The sequence below is a fragment of the Parasteatoda tepidariorum genome, chromosome 9, assembly GCF_043381705.1.
Source record: "Parasteatoda tepidariorum isolate YZ-2023 chromosome 9, CAS_Ptep_4.0, whole genome shotgun sequence".
In the NCBI taxonomy this organism is placed as follows: domain Eukaryota; kingdom Metazoa; phylum Arthropoda; class Arachnida; order Araneae; family Theridiidae; genus Parasteatoda; species Parasteatoda tepidariorum.
The window spans coordinates 45,170,673-45,196,450 of NC_092212.1; the positions used below are offsets into that span (position 1 = coordinate 45,170,673).

At 26.3% G+C, this 25,778-nt stretch overlaps 2 protein-coding genes across 2 annotated transcripts in view; one reads left to right on the forward strand and one right to left on the reverse strand.

Moving 5' to 3' along the window:
- LOC107436812 (ring finger protein murashka) overlaps positions 1-7,841 on the reverse strand; it is a 34,589-nt gene extending 26,748 nt beyond the window's left edge. Inside the window, exons 1-3 of the mRNA XM_071185368.1 lie at positions 7,325-7,841; positions 2,906-2,970; positions 2,730-2,820 (exon numbers count right to left, since the gene is read on the reverse strand). Of these exons, the coding sequence (XP_071041469.1) occupies positions 2,730-2,820; positions 2,906-2,970; positions 7,325-7,438 (270 nt within the window). The 5' untranslated portion in view covers positions 7,439-7,841. The remainder of the gene's footprint in view (positions 1-2,729; positions 2,821-2,905; positions 2,971-7,324) is intronic.
- A 32-nt stretch (positions 7,842-7,873) lies between these two features.
- LOC107449718 (BLOC-1-related complex subunit 8) lies at positions 7,874-24,363 on the forward strand. Its single transcript, XM_043050443.2, has 6 exons — positions 7,874-8,014; positions 11,065-11,163; positions 14,016-14,128; positions 19,542-19,606; positions 22,798-23,174; positions 23,360-24,363. Exons 1-5 carry the CDS (start codon positions 8,008-8,010, stop codon positions 23,171-23,173), a joined length of 660 nt encoding a protein of 219 aa, XP_042906377.1. The 5' UTR covers positions 7,874-8,007; the 3' UTR covers position 23,174; positions 23,360-24,363.
- The last annotated feature ends 1,415 nt before the right edge of the window (positions 24,364-25,778 follow it).

Sequence of the window (25,778 nt, forward strand, 5' to 3'; positions counted from 1 at the left end):
ATCAAGATTTTATTTAAGAGAAACCTTACCTACGGTAAACACGTGGTTGCAGAGAAATGCGTTCTGAAAGAGGTTCCGTGGTTCGGAAGGATGGTGTTCTGTTGTTCTTAAAGGTTCTGAACAATACTGGTAAATAGGGAAGCTAGATAATGGGGCAGATGTTGAAAATAATAAAAGATCCAGGAAGAAAAGTGAAACGGATTTTATTCTAAATGGCGCAAATGAGAAATTTTTTTCAAAATGCGAGAAATTCTCGAATTTTGAAATAGGTTTATAGAATGCGCGAATTTCTCGCGGTAATCATTTTTTAATGCGAGAATATAAAAAAATATGCGAGATTCTCGCGTTCTCGCGCTGTAGTGAAAACACTGCAAGACATGGCTTTAGCCCTATGGTGGGAGACTTTAAAACAAAACTTACAACAGTTACTTTTCTCAACAACTGAAATTTAGAATAGTGTGATTAAGCAAAATATGTGAACTGTTTGCAATTTCAAATTAATATTGAAATGTGCAGGTTTAGAATTTTCGACAGTGAAAAGTTTTCGCAACTTCAGTATTAAAAAAAGTATACAAAAGCTATACGTTAAGAACGTATCCAATGAGAGAGCAAAGCGAACATTGAACGAAATGAACTGCGAAAGCAGTTCCGGGAGCTGGCGAGCGATAGCGAGCAGGGGACGAAGCCTCCTAGTTTTTAATATTGCATTATTTATTCTTATGAGAAAACATAATTTATCAGCATTAAAAGCATATTTATTCATATTTAAAGGATAAGGTATTCCCTTTCATTGCTCAGCTTCAAAAGTTGTAAATCTTTTTCTATATTATATCATATTATAATATTTTTCTTTAATAAGTTAAAGCAAATTATATAAAAAAGTATCAAATATTTATTGATATATGCAATTATGTTTACAAAGGTTCGACATAGGGAATTTTCACCTTTTACTAATGTTCAAGGTTTTGGACACTTTAAGACAGTAAATCCCGTGTGCCCTATCCGAATATAGGACATCCAAAACCCCAACCCAGTTGGTGCTAAATCACTAAGAATTGGCAACAACAGTATATCATGTAACAGTGTGATATATGATTTTTTAAAACATTAACTTAAAATGTTACATTATTAAGCAGGGTTCATGCCAGATTCATTCGTTAGTTAGTTAGGTTTTATTACTTGATTTAGTTAGGGAAGGCACTAACTTTACCAATGAAGGAAATGACTATATTAAGATTCATGTTTTATGAGAAAATTTTATTGCATTGTTTCTCTCTCAAAAATATTCCACCCAATTTATTGTTGTGATAAGGCAAAAAATAAATTAATTAATAAATCTTAAGATATGAAGGATGAAGCTAATAAAGTTGACCAAGACAATTACAATACATTCATTTGAAGAAATTCTTTATAAAAAGAGAAAAGAAATGATTTTGGAAATATTACAAATTTATTGTTTGCTTTAGAAAATAAAGTTGTACAGATCAAAATCTCCCAATATTTTAAACAAGTATTCTTATATGCCGAATTTTTACCCCACTAAATTTTCTATGCATATTTATTGTAAATTTAAGACTGCTGCTTTTATTTTCAAGAGATAATTTGCACATACAGAACTTTTTTTTATTTTTTTTAACATCTACCATTAGGAACAATTAACCAGTGTAAAAACAATTGATTGACATTTTACTGTACAAGGATTCTTTTTAAAATCTTAATGTATTTGTGACATTTTAATTCAAAATATATAAATTATTATAGTAAATGAAAAACAATTCCAAGAATTTTTTATTCAAGTTAAACTAGTCTTATTTTATTTTTAATTATACAAGGCTCAACATATTTCTTGCAACTACTAAAACCTCACATCACTGAGATAAAAGGTTTTTGAACTTTATTACACCAATATACAATAAGTATAAATCATAACTTTTATTCTACAGTTTAAACTAAAACAATCATTAAAAAACTAACCCTCATCAGTCAATTTTGTGGTCTTATGAAATTTTTTTAAAGTCAGACACATAAATTGTTAAATAAGAAGGTTTTAAAAAAATTGCTGGCAAAAATAATAAATAAGTAAAAGAAGAAATTTTATTTATAATATTTTGAATTGGTTAGACTTTGCAGGTAAAGAAAACTATTTAAACCATAATTAACTGTTTTCATTCTATGAGAAAAATTTATAACTTAATTTCAATTTTCAGATGTATATGTTCAGTAGTATTATTAATATTGGCACTCTAATACTGCTTTACAATAATCACTACAAAAATTCTGAATCGTTTAATAAAAACTATTATAAAAATTTAAGATTCAAAAATTTATAATTTAGACAAATAAAATAAATTGACTCTGATGAAAACAGTANGCCCACCCAATAAAACCCGGGCGGGTTTTTTCAAAGTGGGCCCACTTGGCGAACCCTGATGAAAACAGTAACAAATCATGAAGTAGTAAAACTGCATGTATATATTCATATTTCAAATAGTCATTAAATTCAGAGCTACTATTAAGATTTTATAATGGCATGATTCTTCTGCTCACAGAAAGAATACGAGAACTGAGTCTGCAGCAGCAATAGAATTCAAATAGCCATAATTTGGTTACAAAAAGAAAACGAACATTCAACCGTTAAATACAAACAAATTATATAATAGCAATTTTGAATAATGAAAAATAATTTATTAGAACAACACATAATAGAAATAAAAAATTTAGATACTCACATCAGCAACCTGTGATAAAGCATCAGCTTCATCATTCGTATCTGAACCATCTTGAGAAAAAGGTAAGTAGGCTTCTTCATCTGATTCTTCACTATAAAAAAATATAGCACTTACTTCAAAATACTCTTAAAAATATGAACTGTTATTAATTTGATAAATAACTAATCTATATTTACCTAGGATCTGGAGCTTGGGCTAATTCTTCTATAAATCCAGTCTGGCAACGAGGACATGTGAAATCCTATAACAAATAATTTAGAAATCAACAGCAATTCAAAGATTCAATTTCAATAGTTAGTTACAGAGATATGGCTGTGATTTTTCTTCATAGAGTGAAAATACTTTTGGAAGAGTGAAATTAACTTCTAAAGAGTAAAAACTATTCTGTTAACTAAATTAATACTTTAAATTACAGAGAGATTTAAAAGTTTTTTTTAGCATATTTGATATTTTTTGTATAAAAGATAGAATAAATAATTTTAAAAAATTTCTTATTTATTAAAATTATTTATATTTTGTTAAATAAATTAACAAGGTTATATTCAAATTATTATTCTTAACTGTTCATCAGTTAATTTCTTTTATAGTTATTTTATTTAAGATTAAAATCAGATTTCATACTAAGTAAGTATTACTATTATAGTTGGCTTTGAGTGTAGTGGAAATTTTTTTTTAAATATAAAGCGTGGAAGTACACCTGACTAACTTTTTAAGGACTATTTCCAATTTTAAATGCCTGAAATACACTTGTAGAAAATAGCTCTAAAAAATAGCTCTAGCCAGTTATATGCGCTGTGTAACGGGTAGATTTCTTCTACAGTTCCTTAGCATTTTGTCAAGAAAAAACCTATTTCTTCCAGAAAATTTTAATAAACTTGACGGAAAAAAAAGGAATAGTCTAAACAAAATAGAAGAAACTGGATGAAATGGAAGAAAAAAAAAGAAAATGATCAATATAATTGCAATAAGTAGGTATTGAAAAGAAAATAAATAGGTATAAAGAAACAAATATATTATAGCACTAATAGTGTAGCTGCTAAGTTTAGTATGTGGTTTGTTATTTAAGTTGCATTATAATATTTAATTGTTATTTTAACAGTTTTAACTATATAATAAGGTTTTGCTATATTCATTTACAGATAACATTAAAGGACTGCAATAATTTTAATCTCTTATGAAATTCCTTATACATATTTGTTTCATTTCCTTCCAATTCTTCTTTCTTTTTTTTTAAATTGAAATATTTAAAGATGATATATCAAATAGCTTGGTACAAAATAGCTTAAAATTAAACAATTTTTAAAAAATCTAGATTGCAATATTAAATATTTAAACTGTTTTAAATCATGTATAGTTCCTTTTAAAACAAAGTTGGAAGAAACCTGTTTTTTCCCATAGTTTTTTCCACTGTGGAAATAAACTCTGATGCATACATACATGCATGCTGTTCTTGTTTCTCCTCAGGTGGTTTTTTCGATCGGAAAAAACTTTAATACTTACAAGCATGCCAGCCCGCATTCATAGAGTAAACTACAGAATATCTGCGGAATTGAGTGGGCCCATGCAGCGCGAATAAGTGAATTCACAGATAATCCGAATTATGTTTAAAAAAGATAAATAATTTTTTAATATAAATTATAAATTTTACTATCGATTATTAGCCATTTTATTCACATTTTCTTCTTTTCAAATTTTTTTTAAAATTCATTAAAGAAAAAGTCTGTCAACATTTTTGTTTCTTGGAATTGGAAAGGCAGGAGACCAAAATAAAACAGACACAAGCAGAATTTTAATTTGGAAATTCAAGCACTATTGAAAAAAGAATGCACAAAACAATGTTCAAAGCACATGAATCACGATATCAATCATCAATCACAATGTTCAAAGCACAGTTTTAATACAGAGTTACTGTGCATACAGGATTTTCTCAACTCTTATCAGTTACAAAACTAAAAATAAACAACTGACAACAATTCTGAAATTATACAATTTTAACACTCTAAAAATTAAAGTGCCATAAAATTGAGATTCCGGATTTTATAACATTCCATCAGGGCTAGAGTTCCTTTCACAGGCTTTCGTTCTTTTTTTACAAATCATTACATTTCTAAATTGAACCAACCAAAAAAAAAAATAAAAAAATTGTGGTTTTTTTGTCTATGTGTGCAAACCTTCAGGGGTCTGTCCAGACCGAATTTACTACCGTTTAGCGGTACCTTCACAAATTCAACTTTAGGAAAAACGATAATTTCACAAATTTAATTTTAGGAAAAATGGTAGTTTCACAAAATATGTGTTCTTAAAATTTTATTTTTGTATTCCTTAAGAAATGATAAATCCATATTCTTGTGTTGGATTTTTAAATATAATTTTTCACAAATTATGTCTAAATTTTCACAAAATAGGTACCTCTCGGAAAAACCTAGACAGACCCCTGCCCTTAGATTGTCAAAATTATGTAATCTAGATTTTTAAAAGTTAATAAACTTAGTAAATCTAATGTTGACCATTAGTTTAGCCTGAATTACCTTTTACTAATCAACTTAAAAATGTTAATCTTCCTTTTTCTAGATTAAACATTTTAAATTTCACTTGGTAGTTTAAATCAGTTTAATCTCTTCGTTTCCCTTATGTTGTATCTAAAATTTAAATTTATATGATTGAAATATTACACAAAAGTTGAAGTGACAACTGTTTGAGACAACCTAAATTTACCTCAGGCGACAATTGGTGTAAAACATTCTATGAAATCAATTTATACCAATGTAAATAACTTATATAAAATGACTTTAAAAAGAAAAAACTACGACATGTGTAAGCAGATTCATGAAAATGTTTAAGGTAATCCGTAACATTAAATTTTTATTCTAACTTATAATTCTGAACTTATATTTAGATTAATAATTAAATGGTAAAAAATATAGAGGGTCGATTTGGTGTGGCTACAAAATTTTAGAATTCATATTTGCGTTTATTATTTATTTTTCTCAATTTAATACTTTATATGCCACATTTCTTTCACCTATTTTAGAGCATGTATCTATACAAAAAATTTTCCTATTAAGTCAATTCCAGAATAAATATTTTTAAAAAATCTGATCTGGCATTAAAAACAATTTATTAACATTTTATACATGGTGGACAAAGACATTTACTAGTAAAAGAATGGTATATGATCTTTGATATTTCAAGAATAAAATTTTATTAAATCACTTTCAAATTTGATTAAGCAGGTATAACACCGCACATTCTTAGAATATTGCCCAGTTTTAAGAAATCTCAGTGCATTATAGTGATGAACTGATGCACAAAACTAAATTCTTCTTCTAAAAGATAAACTCTATTTATTCTAATGGTCGAATAATTTCTTTGTCCTATTATTATTTTACGTATCACAAAGAATCAAAAGCAAAAACTGTGGTAAACCACTACAAATATTTTAAATACATAAGAAAATACCAAAATATTCATAGTTTATATGTATTATAGCTTATGTGTATTGTTTCTCTAATTTGATAATTATAAACGAAATAACTCAATCATAATCAGAAGAAATTTAATTGCATTATAAAAGTTTATTTCCCAATTATATCAAAATACCTACATGAAAGTTTGTTTACCATAGAATTACATTAGGGATCATTTTTAACTACTTATTAAGATGAAACTTAGCTTTTTGCATTCATTAAATTAAACTAAGAGTATAATAAAGAATTTGGTGTTGACCTAAAAACTTACATATTTTGCTATTTTGACAAAAATGAATAAAACAGGTTTTAACAAAAATGAATCACACTGTTTAACATAATAGTGTTAAAAAATGCTGTATTACAAAAAAAATTTAGGATAGTTATTAAAATCATAAAGGATATTACTATCCAATTATAAAATTAAGTACTTTTAAAAATTATATTGAGATGATTCTCATAAATTATCATAATGCTAAATGTGAATGCTACTTATGATGTCTTCAATTTAAATAAGCAACTGCAACATCTAAGTAATTCATGACATTAATCTCACAAAATAACAACACAAGATATCTAAGAAGCATACTTAATGATATCAGACAGAAAGAAATAAGATTTTTACAAAATTCTTAACACATTTGAATAAATAAAAAATATCACAAAAAATAAAGTTATAAGCACTTTAAAATACGCTAAGATGCTCATATTATAAATTAGGGAACGAACTGATGGTTAATAAAACAAAAATTAATATAACAATGCACATAACTTATTTGATAAAAGAAATCAATTTGCTACAGAGTATATGCTTTTATGGTGATCGATGAAAGATTTCTAGAATAGTCGATGACACAACGGAAGCGATACAAACTAACGTTATAAAAAAAAAAAACCTTATAAAGAAGGTACGAGGAATAGGACACATCCTTTTATACAGCCCTCATTAACAGCATTAGATAACATTTAAATAGATTTGTTTACATATCACCTGATCTCATTATTGGTAAAAATCTAATAGCATCACTAGGCTTAACAATGTAAACAATAATCAACAAACGCTTATAATTTAAATTTTTTAAATCTTAAAGTTCGGAAATATAAAAACAAAGGACTTCTGATACTTACTGGCAAAATAGGATTAACTTCTAAGAAGCAGCTATGACAGAAAAACCGAGCAGCCGGAGTTTCGACTGCTGCCTCTGCCATGTTTTCACATTGATGGACGTCACTATTTTCCATTAGAACCACAGTATTATCATATCTCGGGGGTGATTGGGTTGTGGATGCGGAGTGTCACATTTTACGCAGATGGGGAACACGTGCACCGGCAGTTTTATTTTTTATAAAGAAATGTTAATGTTGGCTAATGACAACTTTAAGAAACTGAAACTAAAATGAGAACTTACTAAAACATAACGCTTGATGGGGATTTCATTTTCAAAACATTTTAGTCAAGTTTAACTTTCAAATCGGGATGTTATTGCGAAAAAGAATAATGATCTCGCTGATAAAACATTGTATAACTAAATTTTGTTTTGATTATCCATAATAACATATGTTTTATAATGAATAAAACTATTCTCTTTTTTTTTTAAATTTAACAATTTAAAAGCAATTGAGCTGTTAAGATTGTAGCATGAATAGTGCAGAAACAGACATTCAGAACCTTTCTGAGAAAGCGAGCGGAAGTGTGACCAGTGTTTATATTTCCATACTTCAGTTGTTATATGTAAATTACCCCAATAAAATGTGCATTTAATTAAAATCAATGCAATTCATTAGCCTGTATATTTAAAAAATTTGGAACAATGATGGGTTTGTTATTTCTTATCCTCTTTAAATTGATTTATTTTTTATTAAAGTACATTTATTTTCCTTTAAATTATCAAACAATATCTTCAGTTACTCAAAGACAGGAACAGAATTTGAAACTATCTCTGAATTCTTATTATCTTACTTATGTTATAAGGAATGCTCCAAAAAATTTGTATATTTTTCGTTCATCAGATAAAAAAAACACTCTGAAAATAAGGTTTACGCGATCTAGCTAAAAAAATGAACAAGTATATGTGTTTATGGGTTAATTAATATATTACCCACTGTATGTATTTCATACCTTTTTTATTATTGAAAATAAAATTTAGAAAGTGAAGAAAAAAAAAATTTTTTTTTATAAGAAAACTTAGAAACGGGATATTTCTATCTTGATTTCATCTAGTTATGCAAACTACAACATTGAATTTAATCTAGAATAATCAGATAATTGCAGCTCAAAATTCCTAACTGATTTCAATCTTTGATTAGAGCTAGTCTATTTATCTTTCTCAGAAATAGTTTTAAAAAGTTCTTTCTGAAATATTTTCTTATATTTGTTATTATTACTAGATGTTTTTTTTATGTAAAAAAACAACCTGAAATTGCCATATTAAAATGACAAAAAATTTTAATTTATAATATTTCACGTTCTTACCAAGGGTATTATTTCTATAGTAAATATATTTACTCATCAATTTTTTACTAAATTATCTTATAATCTATGAGCTTGAAACATTTTTCATTAATTATTTCAGTTTATTAAAAGCTTTTGTGTGAAAGTGACTATAAAAAACTAATTGGAATTATTTTAAGTAAAATCCCAAATTCATAGAAATTATTAATTACTAACCAAATCAGTCTCTCAAAGTTCTTAATCATACTGATTGTTTCAATTTTATTCATTTTGTAAGTTTTAAAATTAATCGATACAAATATTTTGCTTATTCATTACATATTTACTTCAAATTTGTTTTAAAATTCTTTGCATGTTTTATTTTATTAAGTAGGTAAATTACTTTTCATTGTATCAAAACATAAATTATTTGTATTTTTCATTATTAACCATTGATAACTTATTTTAAATCTGTACAAACATATTTATTGTTATATTTTCTTTATTTATATCAAAAAAATTAGTACATCTTAAGCAAAATGTTCTTAAACACTTATTAAATTATAGTTAGCTGCACTGATTGGATACTTTACTACAAGTCTAGTTAACTATAGCTACTTTTTTTAGAAATATATTGACTATAAACTGCTTAGGAATTGTAGTAACTACTTCAGTACTTTAAAGATATGAACTTTGCTGGAGAACTTAATTTACAATTACACCTATATTCAAAATGGTTTTGAATAAGAAATTAGCTTACATTAACAGTGTTTTCATCATAGAAAAAAAATGGGTGAGAATTTTTCACCCTTTCTCAAAAACAGGGTGAGATTTCACAAAGTTAAGTGAGATTTCTGAAAACTAAAAAAATGCCAAAACTCTTGGAAAAAAAATCATTTCTTTAATTATAATACATTTTTAACGTATTCTATTTTTTAAAGCATTGAATATTTTTGGTGCATCATCATAGAAGATTTTGCCTTTACAAGGTATTTGTCCATCTTATATTAGCACATAAAAAATTTGAACGTCTTACCTGTAGAAACCTTACCTACGGTAAACTGGTTGCAGGGAAATGTGTTCTGAAAGGGGTTCCGTGGTTGTGTTCTGTTGTTCGAAAAGGTTCTGAACAATACTGGTAAATAGGGAAGCTAGATAACGGGGCAGATGTTGAAAATAATGAAAGATCCAGGAAGAGAAGTAAAACGGATTTTATTCTAAATGGCGTAATTCTAAGCTTTTTCCAAAATGCGAGAAATTAGCTAATTTTGAAATTGATTTATAGAATGCGCGAATTTCTCGCGGTAATAATTTTTTAATGAGAGAAAAGAAAAAAACATGCGAGATTCTCGCGATATCGCGCTGTAGTGAAAACACTGATTAAGTACAAAGGAATAATTAAGAAATATTTATTCATGTTTACATAAGCCAGTTTGTTATTCCGAAATTTTTTTTTTTCAATTTGTTCATTTAACCCCTAACTTTTTATACCTTTTTCGACAGCAAATATTTAATTTAAGAAATATGAAATCATCAAATATTTGCAATTTAATTGTTTAATGCTTCTTTATTTCCTCTAGGAAATTAAATGCATCAAAAATATGTTCCCTTCCTTTAAAATAACATCANAGTGGCTTCAGTAGTTTCACTACTTTTAGTGCGCTACTTCTGATCACTGGTTAAGTGATTAAAAACCTAACATTTACATTCTTATATGTGTCTCTTAGTCTTGTGCTATCTTATGTCTTATCTCAGTGTTATGGTGATGATAACTAATTTTAAATCAATCTTACTCTGCAGCTTACTGTTTGATTTATTGCTAATAATTAAAAAAATACTTATTGTTATATTTCCTTTATTTATATCAAACAAATCAGTTTCGTCTTGAGCAAAATATTCTTTGACATTTATTAAAATATAATTATTAAATATATAAATATCCAAATTTTGAAAAATTTCTGATAATTGTGAATCTATTTGACACATATTTAGTTATCTAGGATTAAATTGATGAGTTCCATTTTTAGAATGTTTTGTTAAAATGGATTGGTTAAAATGGAATTTTTAGAATGGAAGGATCGAAGTTTGTGTAGCCTTCCATATCATATTCAATTTCCTTCCTAAGCTTTATTTATGAATTAAATTTTTTATTTTTCAACAAATTTTAAATTCAATTCAAATAAGTATTCATATAAATATTCTATTTTTTTTAAAAAAATGCATTTTCTTTTCTTTGAAGTTACTGATAATGAAGAAAAAAAAAAACCTTTTAATTGGAAAATATTTTAACAGAAAATTTAAAGTTTATTTTACAACAATGTTAGGTGGGAAATTTGAATTATAGGTTCATATGCCTGTTTAACATGAAATGAAATTATATACATCTTTTATTGGTTTTTATTTTCATTAAAATGACTAAGAACTTGTGTCCTTTTAGATTCTTTTCATATACCTCTCAGCCATTCAGCTGGGATGTCGACTACTGCATCAACGTCATCATCATCTGACCCTGAATTGGAAAATAAAGTGAAAAAGAGTATGAAAGTTAATTTTTTATAAATTAATTTGTTTATACTATCAGTATGAAATATCATTCATTGTTTTATTCAAGGTTTTTGTCAACCTTAACAAGGTTATGCTTAATATCAAAAACATCCATGTTTATACCACTACTGTGCAGACTCTATGGAATTGTGCTATATTCTTTGAAACCATAATTTTCACCCACTGTATTAATGTTCTGTTTTTATGTAGGGGCTATAGGTGTAGAATGTCTCTCCAGCTGTTCTGAGAAATTTTTTAATCCAAAAGTTTTATATCATTTTGAAAGATCATAATCTAAGCTTTTACCAATGAATCTATTTGTTTTCTCATAAAAAAAATTTTATTAGCTGTAGTAGCAGAGGTAGAATATGAAATTTGTTTGTTTTATAAATCAGTTTTATTGGTTAGTGTGCACTTTTTCTTCATTTACTCCTTGTTTAATTAAAAAACAGAAAGCCAGAATTGATTAGTAAGGAAAATTGTAAATAATTTTCGAATTTTTAACAAAAATGATAATTTTTTAAATTACTTATTCAAAAAAAGTTTAACTTTTCTCATAATAATATCTCCTATAATATTCCACTCATTTTGTGTGTTTTTCTTTGTCATTTGTCTCATTTTTTCATTGACTCATTTTGTCTTTTTTCTTCTTGGTTTTTCTTTAATCCTGATCTTTCAAAATATCTACAAGTAAGATTTTTTGCCATTAGTAAAATTTCTTATCTAAAGGGTTAATTACTGATAAATTAAATTTGGACTTCAATTTTAAACTTAGTTTTCTCTGCTGTGCAAAATATGCTTACTTTGTTAGAAAATATGATGTGAAATAAATTAAAGAAATTATTATTAACTTAATATATAATTTCTTAATAATACTCAATATACTTAACAATAATGAAATATAATTTCACTTTGATTAATTGGTGATTTTATACAGCTTTTCCTTTTTTTAAAAAAAATAATTTCATATTTTTTATATGCTAATTTATTTTTTTTACGCTAATTTAAATTGCAACTAATTTAAATGAAATATAGTTATCAGGCAAGTTTTTCNTTGGCTTAAATTACCTATTTTTAAAAAAAAAAAAAAAAAAAAAGGAAAAGAATGCTAATTTTTCGTGTGTGCTGTATATTAAAATGTTATAGCTTCTGTATAAACTTGTTTAAATTATTTTATTACATTATAAAAAATTTCCATTGTTTTCTTTGTTCTCTTTGGCAAATGATGTTAATCTTTATTTTTTTTACTCTAATTTAAATTGCAACTAATTTAAATTAAATATAGTTATCAGGCAAGTTTTTCTCATATTGATCATTTGATTTAAATTTTTGACAATTTGAAATAATGGAATTAATTTTAACCAATATATATAGCTTTTTCTGCCAACATTTTGTTTTTATTTTTTAATGTATTTTCAATCCATTTGTACATCCATTTACTTATTTCACTCAATTTTTTTTCAACCAAAGTGTACCATTTGCATTGATTATTATTTGAAAGCTGTAAAAGAAGAAATTTTAATATATAATAAAAATTCTTGTTCAAACTTTAGATCACTATAAATTTCAAAATAAAAAATGATATTTATTAATATTTTTATCTTATCTGATACATATCTTTCTATTAAATATTTTGAAGAAATATTTATATTCTTCACGAATCAGTTGTCTTATTGAAAGAACAGCTTTAAATAAGTATTAAAATAGTTATTTTTAATTGTTTCACATCAATTAAATTTCGAAATATAGAATGTTATTACTTTTCTTAATTTCTTGCAAAACATAATTATTGTTTTTATTTATTTTCCTTCTAGTTAAAATTTTTATTTTATCTATATTTCTTCCTTATCCTGTCTTTTTGAAAGATATTTCCCAATAACAGGTTTAAATGAATATTAACATAGTATTTTTATTGTTTCAGTTAAGCTTTGAGATGTTACACCTTTCTTATTCCTTACAAAAACTATTAGTTATATTTTTTACCAAACTAATTTAAAAAAAATATTTCATTTAAGCAATTTCTGTGTCAGATTGAAAGAACTTTCCTATATAACAGCCATAAATAAGTAGTAAGATTATCTTTTTTAATTTTGTCAATTGAGTTTTGAATTTTTAATTGTTGTTACCTTTCTTACTTTAAAAAAAAATAATTGATTTAATTTATTTATTTTTACCAAGCTTATTGAAAAGTGAGATTTTATAACTTTATTTTACCTTTAAACATTGTTTTGTCCTGCATTTGCCTCTAATCTTTTTAAGTTTTGTAATTATTTGTACTAATTTTGAAATTATTCTTAAGTTGACAATTTAAACTTGATGAAAATTATTAAAATATTTCTACCATATGAAAAAGTTAAAATTTTGCACTCTTTCTCTCGATACGACTCTATGTTGTTCTTTTTTTCATATTTTTTTAGATATTTATTGAACGAAATGGATTATTTCTAAGTTGTTTATTAAAAGTATCAACTAGAGTTAAAAAAAAGAGAGATTTTTATAAAATAATGTAGTGCATGAAATGTCATTTGAGTTTTTTTAGATATTTTATAGATACATATTGCATAATAGGTATTTTGCAACAATAGTATATGAAAGATGAAACAACCATGCTTTTCCTTAGCATTTGAATTCTTTAAATGGCTTTTCATTTGTTAAATGTTTTTATTGTTATTTATTTTTATTATTTGACTTAATTTAAAAAATGAAATTTGTGTCCAAGTTATTTTTTACTTGTTATAATTGATCGTGCACATACTTACTGTGTGTTACAGTCCTGAATAACTTATATTTCACAGTTCTGCTTTAATTTATGCAATACAAATCTTTAATAAATTTTTTTTCTAGCCTCTGAAAAAATATCTGAAAATCTTCATATATTTGCAAATGAGCCATCTTTAGCATGCTACCGGCTGCAAGAACATGTACACAAATCTCTGCCACAATTAGTATTGAAAAGGGTATTTATTCTTTAGTATTTATTTTGTTCCCTGAAAATTTGTCTTGATAAAAATAGTTAAATAAAATGTGTGTTTATATATTACCGTATTTTTCGGCGGAAGAGCCGCGGCGCTATCGAAAAAAAAGTTGTTTTTTTCCTACATGCGGCGCTTCCGATGCAGCGGCGCTTCCAACGAAATTTTTTTTTTAGTAGCAAAAAAATTTGTCAAGGAAAGTTATTTAAGATGAAATAATTTTCTGAGAGAAAGACTATTTAAAAAAATTAATAACGAAGTCGACGAAATATTCGCCCGTATCGCGATCTGCTGCAGAACATCGCCAATTCTTAGCAAACTTTCGGCAGCAGCCTGTAAGNCAGAAAAAAATAACATTAAAATTAAAAGCTTTTCTTTTATCAAACACACCAATTTTAATAAAACTGTTAACAATATCAATTTTAAAATCTAAATATTCAATATTAAAACAATTTTCATTAGTTTTTTTCAGGACCAAATCACCAGGATAAATACTATAAATAAAATTATAATCATCACAATTAAACAAAATCAAATCATCAATGTATCGGAAAGCATTTATTTTTATTTTTATTTCATTCGTTTCTTGTACATCCATTTACTCATTTCACTCCATTTTTTTCAACCAAAGTGTGCCATTTGTCTAGATTATTATTTGAAAGCTGTAAAATAAAAAAATTTAATATCTAATAAAAATTCTTATTTAAATTTTGATCACTATAAATTTCAAAATAAAAAATGATATTAATTGAAATTTTTATAATATTTGATACATATCTTTCTATTGAATGTTTTGAAGAAATATTTATATTGTAAATATTCACGAATCAGTTGTCTTATTGAAAGAACAGCTTTAAATAAGTATTAAAATTGTTATTTTTAATTTTTTCACATTAATTAAATTTTGAAATATAGAATGTTATTATTTTTCTTAATTTCTTGCAAAGCATAATTATTGTTTTCATTTATTTTCCTTCTAATTAAAAATTTTATTTTAGCTATATTTCTTCCTTATCCTGTCTTTTTGAAAGAACTTTCCCAATAACAGGTTTAAATGAATATTAAAATAGTATTTTTATTGTTTCAGTTAAGCTTTGAGATGTAACCCCTTTCTTATTCCTTACAAAAACTATTAGTTATTTTTTTTACCAAACTAATTTTTAAAAAAATATTTCGTTTAAACAATTTTTGTGTCTTATTAAAAGAACTTTCCTATATAACAGCCATAAATAAGTAGTAAGATTATCTTTTTTAATTTCATCAATTGAGTTTTGAATTTTTAATTGTTGTTACCTTTCTTACTTTAAAAAAAATATTTGATTTAATTTATTTATTTTTACCAAGCTTATTGAAAAACGAGATTTAAAACTTTATTTTACCTTTAAGCATTTTTTTTGTCCTGTATTTGCCTCTAATCTTTTAAAATTTTGAAACTATTTGTACTTATTTTGAACTTAAGTTGACAGTTTAAACTTGATGAAAAAATTATAACTTTGCATTCTTTCTTTCGATACGACTATATATAGTTTTTTTTTCTTCATATTTTTTTAGAATTTATTGAGTAAAATGGATTATTTCTAAGTAAACTAACTAAAAGTATCAACTAGTAGTTAAAAAAAGAGAAATTTTTATTCAATAATGTAGTGCATGAAATGTCATTTGAGTTTTTTTGGATATTTTATAGATACGTTATGCATAATAGGTATTTTGCAACAATGGTATATGAAAGATAAAACAACCATGTTTTTCCTTAGCATTTGAATTCTTTAAATGGCTTTTTATTTGTTATTGTTATTTATTTTTATTATTTGACTTAATTTAAAAAAGAAATTTGTGTCCAAGTTATTTTTTACTTGTTATGATTGATCTTACACATACTAACTGTCTGTTATATTCCAGAATAACTTATATTTCGCAATTCTGCTTTAATTTATGCAATCTAAATCTATAAATAATGTTTTTTTTCTAGCCTCTGAAAAAATATCTGAAAATCTTCATATATTTGCAAATGAGCCATCTTTAGCATGCTATCGACTGCAAGAACACGTACACAAATCTCTGCCACAATTAGTATTGAAGAGGGTATTTACTCTTTTGTATTTATTTTGTTCCCTGAAAATATGTCCTGATAAAAATAGTTAAATAAAATGTGTGTTTATATATTAAATAATTGATTTACTATCAGCAAAATAATAAGTTGTTACATTTCAAAATTGGATACAATGCTAAAAAGGTTTATTCAGTTATATAAAATAACTTTTCAGTGTTAAGTTTTACATACTTAACTGAAGAAAAACTTTTTTAAATACTTTTTTACACTTGATAATGTGAAGCTTTTAGTCTATAGTTTGACCTGGTTTCAATTTCATACAGTTTTTATGCACATTTTAAGCCAGTGGACGGTACCACTACGTTATTTTTTTAGTTAATTACAACTACTTTATTACTGATATAATTAACTACAACTTCTTTATTTCAAATATAGTAAACTACAGCTATTTTTTTGCAGATGTAGTTAACTACAACTGTTTTTTTGTTTTTTTAATTAGTGACTACAAACTACTTTCAAAATGTAATTACAACTACACTTGTTTTAGGAGACAAACTTAGCTGGAGAACTTAATTTACGCCCATGTTCAAAATGGTTTTGAATTTTAAAAAAGTGGCTCATTTGAAAATAAATAATTATTAAGGAATATTTTTTTTATGTTTACCAGAGCCAGTTTCTTATTCTAAACCATTTTTTACGAATTTGGTCTTTTCATCTTCAATTTTTATGCCTTTCTTAATGGGTAATATTTTATTTAAGAAATGCTATCAAATATTTGTGATATTTCTAAGTGTTTATTACTATTTTATTTTATCCAAGAAATAAGGCACATCGAAAATTACAGAGCAAAATATGTTCCCACCCACTGTAATAACATAATATTTTATGAGTGTAGTATCACATTTAAAAGTGTCTCCAAAATTATAAATTACCTATTATTTGTAATGGTTAGTTTAAATGTTAGTTATATGTTGTTCTAAGTAGGTAATTCTTATTAATGCCAGGCCACAGGGCCATTTTAATTTCATCCATTGTTGGACTTGCGGATAAATTTGTACCAATGAGATTTTTAAAAAAAATTAGTTCCGTTTGAACCTTGTTTCTTTATAAAACTAATGTTTAAAGTAGTTGCCAAAAATAGCTACAAATTAATGTTTTTTTAAACTAAAATATTTTTTTCTTTTTTATAAGTGCAGCAGTTTTCCTACTTGTTGCACGCTACTTCCAACCACTGTTTTGAGCTTAATATTTTACAAAAATATTATTCCAATTACAATTTAAAAATCAAGTCTCTCTCATACTTCAATTAGATATCTTGATTTATTTTCACCTCTAGAAGTTAATTTTTTTTTAAAATGAAGGTTGAGTTTATTACACTGAAATGTGTAAGTTCTTTTTACTTTTAGTTTGGTGCAGTTTTGTTGAGCACTTTTTGATTTAAATTTCAACTCAATCAGTCATAATATATGGCCACTGAATCTACAGTTCACAATCCCCTTGAGAGCTAGATTGGGTTAAAAAATCTGAAGTTTTTTCTATCGATTTTAAAGTTGCCTTAGATGATAATTAGCTAATGTGCAAAACTTTATAAATATTCATTAATATATTGAGGGAATGCTTTTGTTGCAAAGTTCTATTTTTGGTTTTTTACCTATAATTCCTTACTTTATTGGAGAAAAAAGAACAATATTTTTAAAAATTGATTGTTTTTATCTACTGACAATATACACTTGTATGTTAAGTACATATTAATCACACACTTGCCTTCTCAAACTTCAAGGCTCTTAAAGGTGTGAATCGTATGGCTAGAAACTTTACTACAGCACCTGATTAAATTTCACAATTTTTTGAAATTTCTTTTACAAAGAAATGTGTCCTGTCAAAATAATAATGTAAGCCACCTAAAACTTCTTTTTGGCAAATCTTTCATTATAATCATAAATATCTCCTTTCAGTAAAATACGTGGAATGAGATAAGTTAAAACTATTATTTTTAACAAAAAGCAAAAATGAAATGTAGGAGACAACATTGTCCCCTCCTGAGAATATTAAACTGTGTGTCCACTGTGTTAGCCAGAGTTACTAAATCTATTCATATGTTTTTCACTGTTAAAAGTTAATGTAAAGTACTTTTTTTTCTTGTTCCACCCTACCATCAATAAGTAGTATTTTCATTCACGGCACAAATATATTGAGCTCTGATGGGTTAGTGGTTAATATACTGAACTTTAGTTTGATTCTGAGCGGCAACTTAAAGCTCACGCAGCTCAGATTCAGCACCAGCTTGTGTGGGAAGTAAAGGCAGCTTGTGCGCAATGCTGACCACTTTGCTTATTTCAGTCATGCCGTTATTCATGAAATTGTGGAACTTTAGCTTTCATTAACCTCCTGGTCCTCAATGGCTGCTGAATTTTTTTTACACAGAAATATTCATATTTTAACATAAATGTTAACATGCTATAATTAATAAAATGAATGATTCTATTCTATTTAAAAATTTACTCAGAGAAAATTCTATGTTACACTTTGATATCTAAATCTTTAATTTTATGATTATCATACAATAACTTTAAAAGTATGTTAAGATTAATAAAATGTAACTTCATTTCACTATTGATAAAATAATATGCTAAAAGAAATACACGTAAATTACATGAAATTAAAAAGTCAATTTCTTCTTTTAAATGTGAAGATTTATGCCCCTTTATTTTTTCTTGATGTAATATGAGTGTTTATTGCAATGGATGTTAGAACTGGTCAAATAATGGTAGATTTGAGTATTTGTGTGTCTCTGTCTTATTGTTTAGTTGCTTGGTTTGACTGTTGGGTTCTTGTTGTTTATTAGAGGATTATAGTCAAGACTTTCATTTTGAACTTTATGTAAAAAACTACCCTAAAACTCTGAGAAAAACACCTGCTTTATATAGGTGGCTAAATCTCTATTTTGTTGGTTAAAAATCGGGAACAAAGTGTTTAACATAAATACTCATAAAATTTCTAAATGGCACAATGAAATTAATAGCTTTATGATGCATTTATTAATTAAAACTTTCATAAATCTTAAATGAATAAGCTATCAATTAAGAAAAAAATTATATACTTTATTTCTTTAGGTTTATTCAAGATTTAGATAAAAGTCTATAATTTAAAAGTTCTGCTTGAGCTTAGTAGTGAACTAGGAAAAGGCAGAATTTTTTTTTGCTTCAAATTCATCTGGTGAAGCATTTTTATTTCTTTTAAAATTCTGCCTTTATTTAGAGCTGGTGATTTATATTTTTTTAATTTTGATTTTAGTATTTGGTCTTGTGATTGTAAATCATTAAATTAATAAAACTATGTCATTTATAGATTGAAGTGAATCAACTACATAGAGAACTTCAAGGAAAATGCTATGATTTGGAATATGCAATCAAGTAAGTGGAATATTTAATTTTTATGAGTAATACTGTGCACAAATTTGTTTAAGCAACATTTTGAGATCTCAGTATTTGTCCTCAATCCTAAGTAAAAAGGATGCTAGCCGGACATAGCTAAAAATGCATGCTTAAGAAAATGGGCATAGCTCTCAAGGTGTCATTAAAAACATCAAAAGATGTTTTTAAGAACATCTTGAAAGAAAATTGGCATAGAATTTGATTCCATTTTTCAAATTTCTTTATGGTAATTGTTCTTTTTTTTAAGAATAAATTAATTCATCCTCATAAATTCACTCTGCGATGTCCATTTTCCTAAATCACTTAGTTCATTTCTTAATTATTTTAAAAGAAATTCAAAGTCATCAGTTCTTTTTGCTAGGCTGTCATGAGTCATATAAATATATATTAGTAGTATTAAATTAACATTGTAGGAATTTAAAAATTTTTAAAACCACTTAATAATTTATTGCTCTGAATACGAAGATATGCCTTAAATGTACCCAAATATCTGCTCTACACCCAGCCACCATGACCACAATACATTAGGTTTTTTCCCTTAATGATTATGTTTAGTGTTTAAAAAGTAAGAAAAATTAAGTACTAAATTTCCTGTTTAGTTGATAAATTTGGGTTGAACATTTAAAAGGCACATTTTTTGCTGTGCCTCTTTTCTTAAACACACTTTTCAAGCTGTATCCAGAACTTTATTACCAACTTTATTACTTTTAATTATTCACAAAGCAATAGATTTTCACTTTTGGGAAGTAACGATTATTGAAAATGATCACTTGGATATTTGAAGTTGAATTATAATTTTATGAAATTAATTTATTTTAAAAAATAAAAATACTTATTTTTGACCATGCAATTTTTTGTTGCAATTTTACGATAGTTTTAAAATTTATTTTTGAATTAAATTTCATTATACCAGCAATATTTTGTTAATTGTGCAAAATTCAAATTGCTTTATTGCTATTTTTCATTTTAGAAATGTGAATGTAAAGCTTGCCTGTACTAGGGGTGCACAACTTTTTTGAGTGAAAGGCCACTTACACTGCACATAGATTAATGAAGGGCCGCACTCATATTTAGTCATGTTAGCGGCAAACATGATAACTTTTATCTAAACATTGGTGTTCTAAGCACCAAATGTTTTTAGCAGTAAACTTAACATATTTGCAGAAAACTAAATGCTTTTAATTATTTGAAATTAATTAAAACTAAAAAAAAATTACATTTTTTAAAAAGCTTTTTCCATTTTTCTCAATAATTAATTTATCAAATATTTATATATATATAACATAAATATTTGGGGGTAGGGGATATAAATTCTAACCAAAGTATGCATTTTATAGAGTAATATAAATTTGAATACAATATTTAATAAAAGAAAATTTATAATGTTTAAATAAAAACCAAATTAAAAGAAATTTTTTATTGTGTTCTGAAGTTCCCGTGGGCCGCATGTGGCCCTCAGGCCATAGGTTGTACACCCCTAGCCTATACAGTAGCCTTCCAATTATCAGGCTCGTGACTTTCCAGTTTAATGACCATTCAAACCATATACAGTCAGACCTCGATATAAGGTCACCCTAAGGAACATCGCAAAAGTGACCTTATAAGCGGGGTGACCTTTTAACCGATTCATTAGCAGTTCGTAACTAAGCACGTAAATAGTACACATTATGATTTTTTAAAAATGGTAATACAAACGAAAACGATCGGCCATAAATTATCTATTTAAGTAAATAAATTTTAACAGAATTAGTAGCGAATTATAGAAAGTTAGATTTTTAAATTTTTTAAAATTAAAATAAAGCTGTTTACNCTGCAACATCTTCCTAGAACTCGAGAGGAGTAATTGCCTTGTATGGAAGTTAAATAGGATTTTGTTAGAAAAGAGTTCCCTCACCTCAATTAAAAATGACCTTATATGCGATAACGATTTTTAAAACTTGACCATATATCCGATAATCTGTAACAAAGAATTCCTATTCAGTGAGTCGGGACTTTGGAAAAGTGACCTTATATGCAGGGTGACCTTATAGCGAGGTCTGACTGTACTCAAAATTAGGAAATGTTGCTACTGGTCAGTAGTTAGTTGTAGCATTTCTAACAGTGGCCACTTGTGTTTTTATCATTGAAAGTTTCCAATGATTTGAAAATGGTATATCATGATATAAGGCCATTTTTTTTAAAGCTTTTTACAAACACTAGTAAACACTAGGTTTATTTCTAAAATGAACAAGAGTTTTATTTAATGAGCGGGAAATAAAATAATTTTCTGAATATTATAAAACATTCCTAATAATTCCATAATTGTTAAAAATAATAGAAAAATGCACATAAGGTTTGTTAAAGAAACTGACGACCAGTGGCTTCTGGCCTTTTTAATCACCATTGGTTTAGTTACCTTTGGCTAAATCCGTGGCCTGCACATTTTGACTCTTCCTGGTTATAATTTTCACTTTAGTGAAGTTTAATTATTAACTTTGTGAGTATCTTTGTATTAATAAATTTTTGTTTATTAATCATTTATCTTAAAATACATGACATGTATTTTAATCATATTAGAGAGGGGAGAGGAAGTGGAACTTCTCCTATTTTGCTATCTGACCTACCCTTTATTCAACCTAACTAGACTTGATAATCAGGAGCCTACTATGCTTTAATTTTTGGAAATAATTTCTTTGATCTTGGAATTTAATATAATAATTAATTTATTTGTTATAACATATATCTCTGTCATGATAATAGTTATTCATAGAATCCGTAATCGCTCAGGAGACCAATGAGGTGAACCGGGTTCGAATCCCAGCAATGGCTGGTCAATATGAACTCCGTACCAGGCTCACACCGACCACAGTGCTGAATCCTTAGATCGTAAAATATCCTTATTGGTAGATGGATCATAGGTTAGAGTCCCTTTGTCGTCAAGCTAAACGTGGATGGCTTCTGTGGTTTTCCTTTCCATGTAACGCAAATGCAGGCTAGTTTTATCAAAAAGTCCTCCACAAAGACAAATTTCTCCCAATATTTGATCTAAGAGTTGCCTTGTCTTCTGAATTGGGTTCAAAGTTACATGGCTATAGAATTGAACATTAGTAGGCTTAAACCCAAAATTGGGTGGTAGGCTGTTAGAAGACGGTTATATAAATAGTTATTCATGAGAGATATTTTCTTTTCAGTGCTGTTAAAGAGATGCAAAAGAGTGGTGAGCATTTCAAAAACATTACTCAACTATTATATCAAGCTATCATTTCCAAGCAACGCTTAAATGCAGAAGAATCTAAAAAATCTGACAAGAAAAAAACTAGTATGTATCAAAGATTTTCAGGATCTTTTGACTTACCTGCCTCATTATTGCCAGCTGTAGCATCTGGTCTGAGTTCCTCAACATCCGTAAGTGCAGATCTAAAATCTACCCCATCTCAGCCAATCAGGCCATTATCTGCCACACCATCTCCTAGACGCTCGCGCGCTTCGTCTGTATCTGCTGTGCCAGCCAGAGCTTCTCTTACAAGGCAGCAATCAGCCTCTTGCTCTCCATCAAGGATAAATTAATGTAAAATTTCATTTAATATTCATTGATTCTACTTAAGCATTAATTGTGATGTATTGTCTAAACTTAATTCAGTTATATACCCATAATCTGTAACGTTTGTTTTTTAATTTCCATGTTTTATAATGTTTTATTTTCCATTTATTAAATATTTGAGTTTGATTTGAAATCAAAACTTTTCATTTTAGGACAATTCCTCCATTTAGGAGTGCCATATTTGCAGACTTTATATGCATATAACTCAGATGGAAAAAAAATCATGATCTCCTAATAGCTATTGTTAAGTTAACTCGTGATGTCATTGTTATGTAATTTTATTTCATAATGTCACATTACTCCAATTTTTTGGTACTTCCATAAGTTAAAATTTTTTAAAATAAGAAATTAGATGTTATGAATGTATGTGTGAATATGCTACGTCCATAACAGCCAATTTTTTTCTTTACATTTTAAATATCTAATAAAAACTGGAGTAAGTGTAAATGGCATCAAGGGTTATTTTAATAAAAATATTCGAACTTCTCGATTTTTTTTAAAACTGAGTTACATGCATTTAAAGTCTGCAAATATAACATTCATAAATGGGGAAATTGCCCTCGAATGAGAAGTAATTGAGGACTGAAAATAGAAAACAAATGGAAAAAGAGATCAGATGGAAAAAAAATGAAGGAAAAACTGAATACTTGAAGTGAAAATCTTAGTAACAATAATTCAAAAAAGAATTGAAAGATCTTGTTATTTCTATGTGCCATATAAGGGGATGTGGAGAACCTTGAAAGTACCAATGATAAGATCCGTGGTACATGTGTATTCATTGCACAACTTTCTTTTAAGTAACTGAAAAATTAATAATTTTCAAAATTATTTTAAAAAATAAATACTTATAAAGAATAATAACTGAATGACTTAAAACTAATAACAAACATTTTAAAGTGTTGACTAGGAGCAAAAAGTGAGTGAGATGTAGAAACAAGGCTGTAAATACCAAAAGTCAGAAGTTTTCAGTGCTCTTCCAAACACTTTAATTTTTTTTTCTTCACATTTAGCTTGTAATATTTTTAGTCCTCAATTATTTGGATCCCTTATTTATTTATGTAATAAAAAATAAAATCATGATTCCTTGTATCCAACGTTCAAAAATTTAAACTGTTGGTTTCAAAATTTGTATACAATATATGTAAAAAAAAGGCTGATAGTTAAAATTTATCCATTTATTATCATTTTAAATATAAAATAACATTTCTTTGAATTTCATTTTGAACCTCTTTTTAGTAATATGTATTTCTAAACTTATTCATTAGTTAAAATTATTAACCCCTTATGAATTATAATTTAAAATTTCTAAATTCATAGAATGCCATGTTTTTTTTTTTTTTTTTTTTTTTTTTTTTTTTTTTTTTTTTTTTTTTTTNCCACTATGTTTACTTAATTTTGTTTTAATATGGGTGGCATATTTATTTTTTTAGCTATTTTGTTGCATTAATATAGATTTTATCCTCTTTTTTATTTCATTTTGTTTTTCATTTATTGTTTGAATTATTTTATGTGATTGTATGCATTCATTTGAAAATTTGTATAGGAGTTTCATTTATTATTATTTTACTGTACATTTATCTAAGTCAAAATACATTAAAGTTTTTCACTATAATTAGTAACAGATTGTTTCTGATGTGATTTTTTTTATTTTAATAATAATATTACTTTTATTTAGTACTGTGTATTACGTTGCAGAGTATTTTATTTTAACTTATTATTATTTTTTTAAAAAATAATAAGTAGACAGTTCAATTAAAAAATAATAAACTTTTGTATAAGGAAAACTGCAACGATGTGTCACAATTAAAACTAATCAGTTTTCTTTAATTTAGTAGTTGTACCACTTACTAGAGGTTATATTATTTATATTAATAAAATAGAGATTAAAAAAGATACATTGTCTAGTTAATCCAATTAAAATAAAGAAAAGTAGCACTATTAGTATTACTTTATTTTTATTATTCTTAAATAATTATGAGTAAGAAAGGGTAAAAGTCAAAAGATTATTGTTCAATGTAGTAACTTTATTAAAAAAATGAAATGTCATTAAAATTGTATAACATAATTTTTATTTGGGAACATGATATACATATTTAGAAGTGAGTATAAGCAATTTAATTGAAAATCATAAAATATCACAATAAAATGTTTCAGAATGTAATAATTTGAAAGCTTGAGATGAATAACTATTCTATATTAAACTTTAAAAGTTAAAATATATGTTAGAAGAATTAATATTGAATCAGAATCAGTATTGTCAGTAATTTGAGAGAGATTAGAAAAATATTACTTTAATATCTTACTTGAAGAGTGTTTTCTCCACTTAATCATACTCTGTTTTTAACACTTTGAAAATTATTTTTCACGTTTAATGAATTCTCTCTTAACTCCAAAGACATTATATTACCAAAACTTTACAATTGTTTTATTCTGATTCTTTTCATATCAGTAACATCAAATATCATATATCATATCTTCAATTCTAAACATACAATATAGATATTAGTCTGTTGGGAAAAAAGACAAGCAAAGACAGATGTAAAAATTTTGAGTAGTTGAATGAAAATTTTA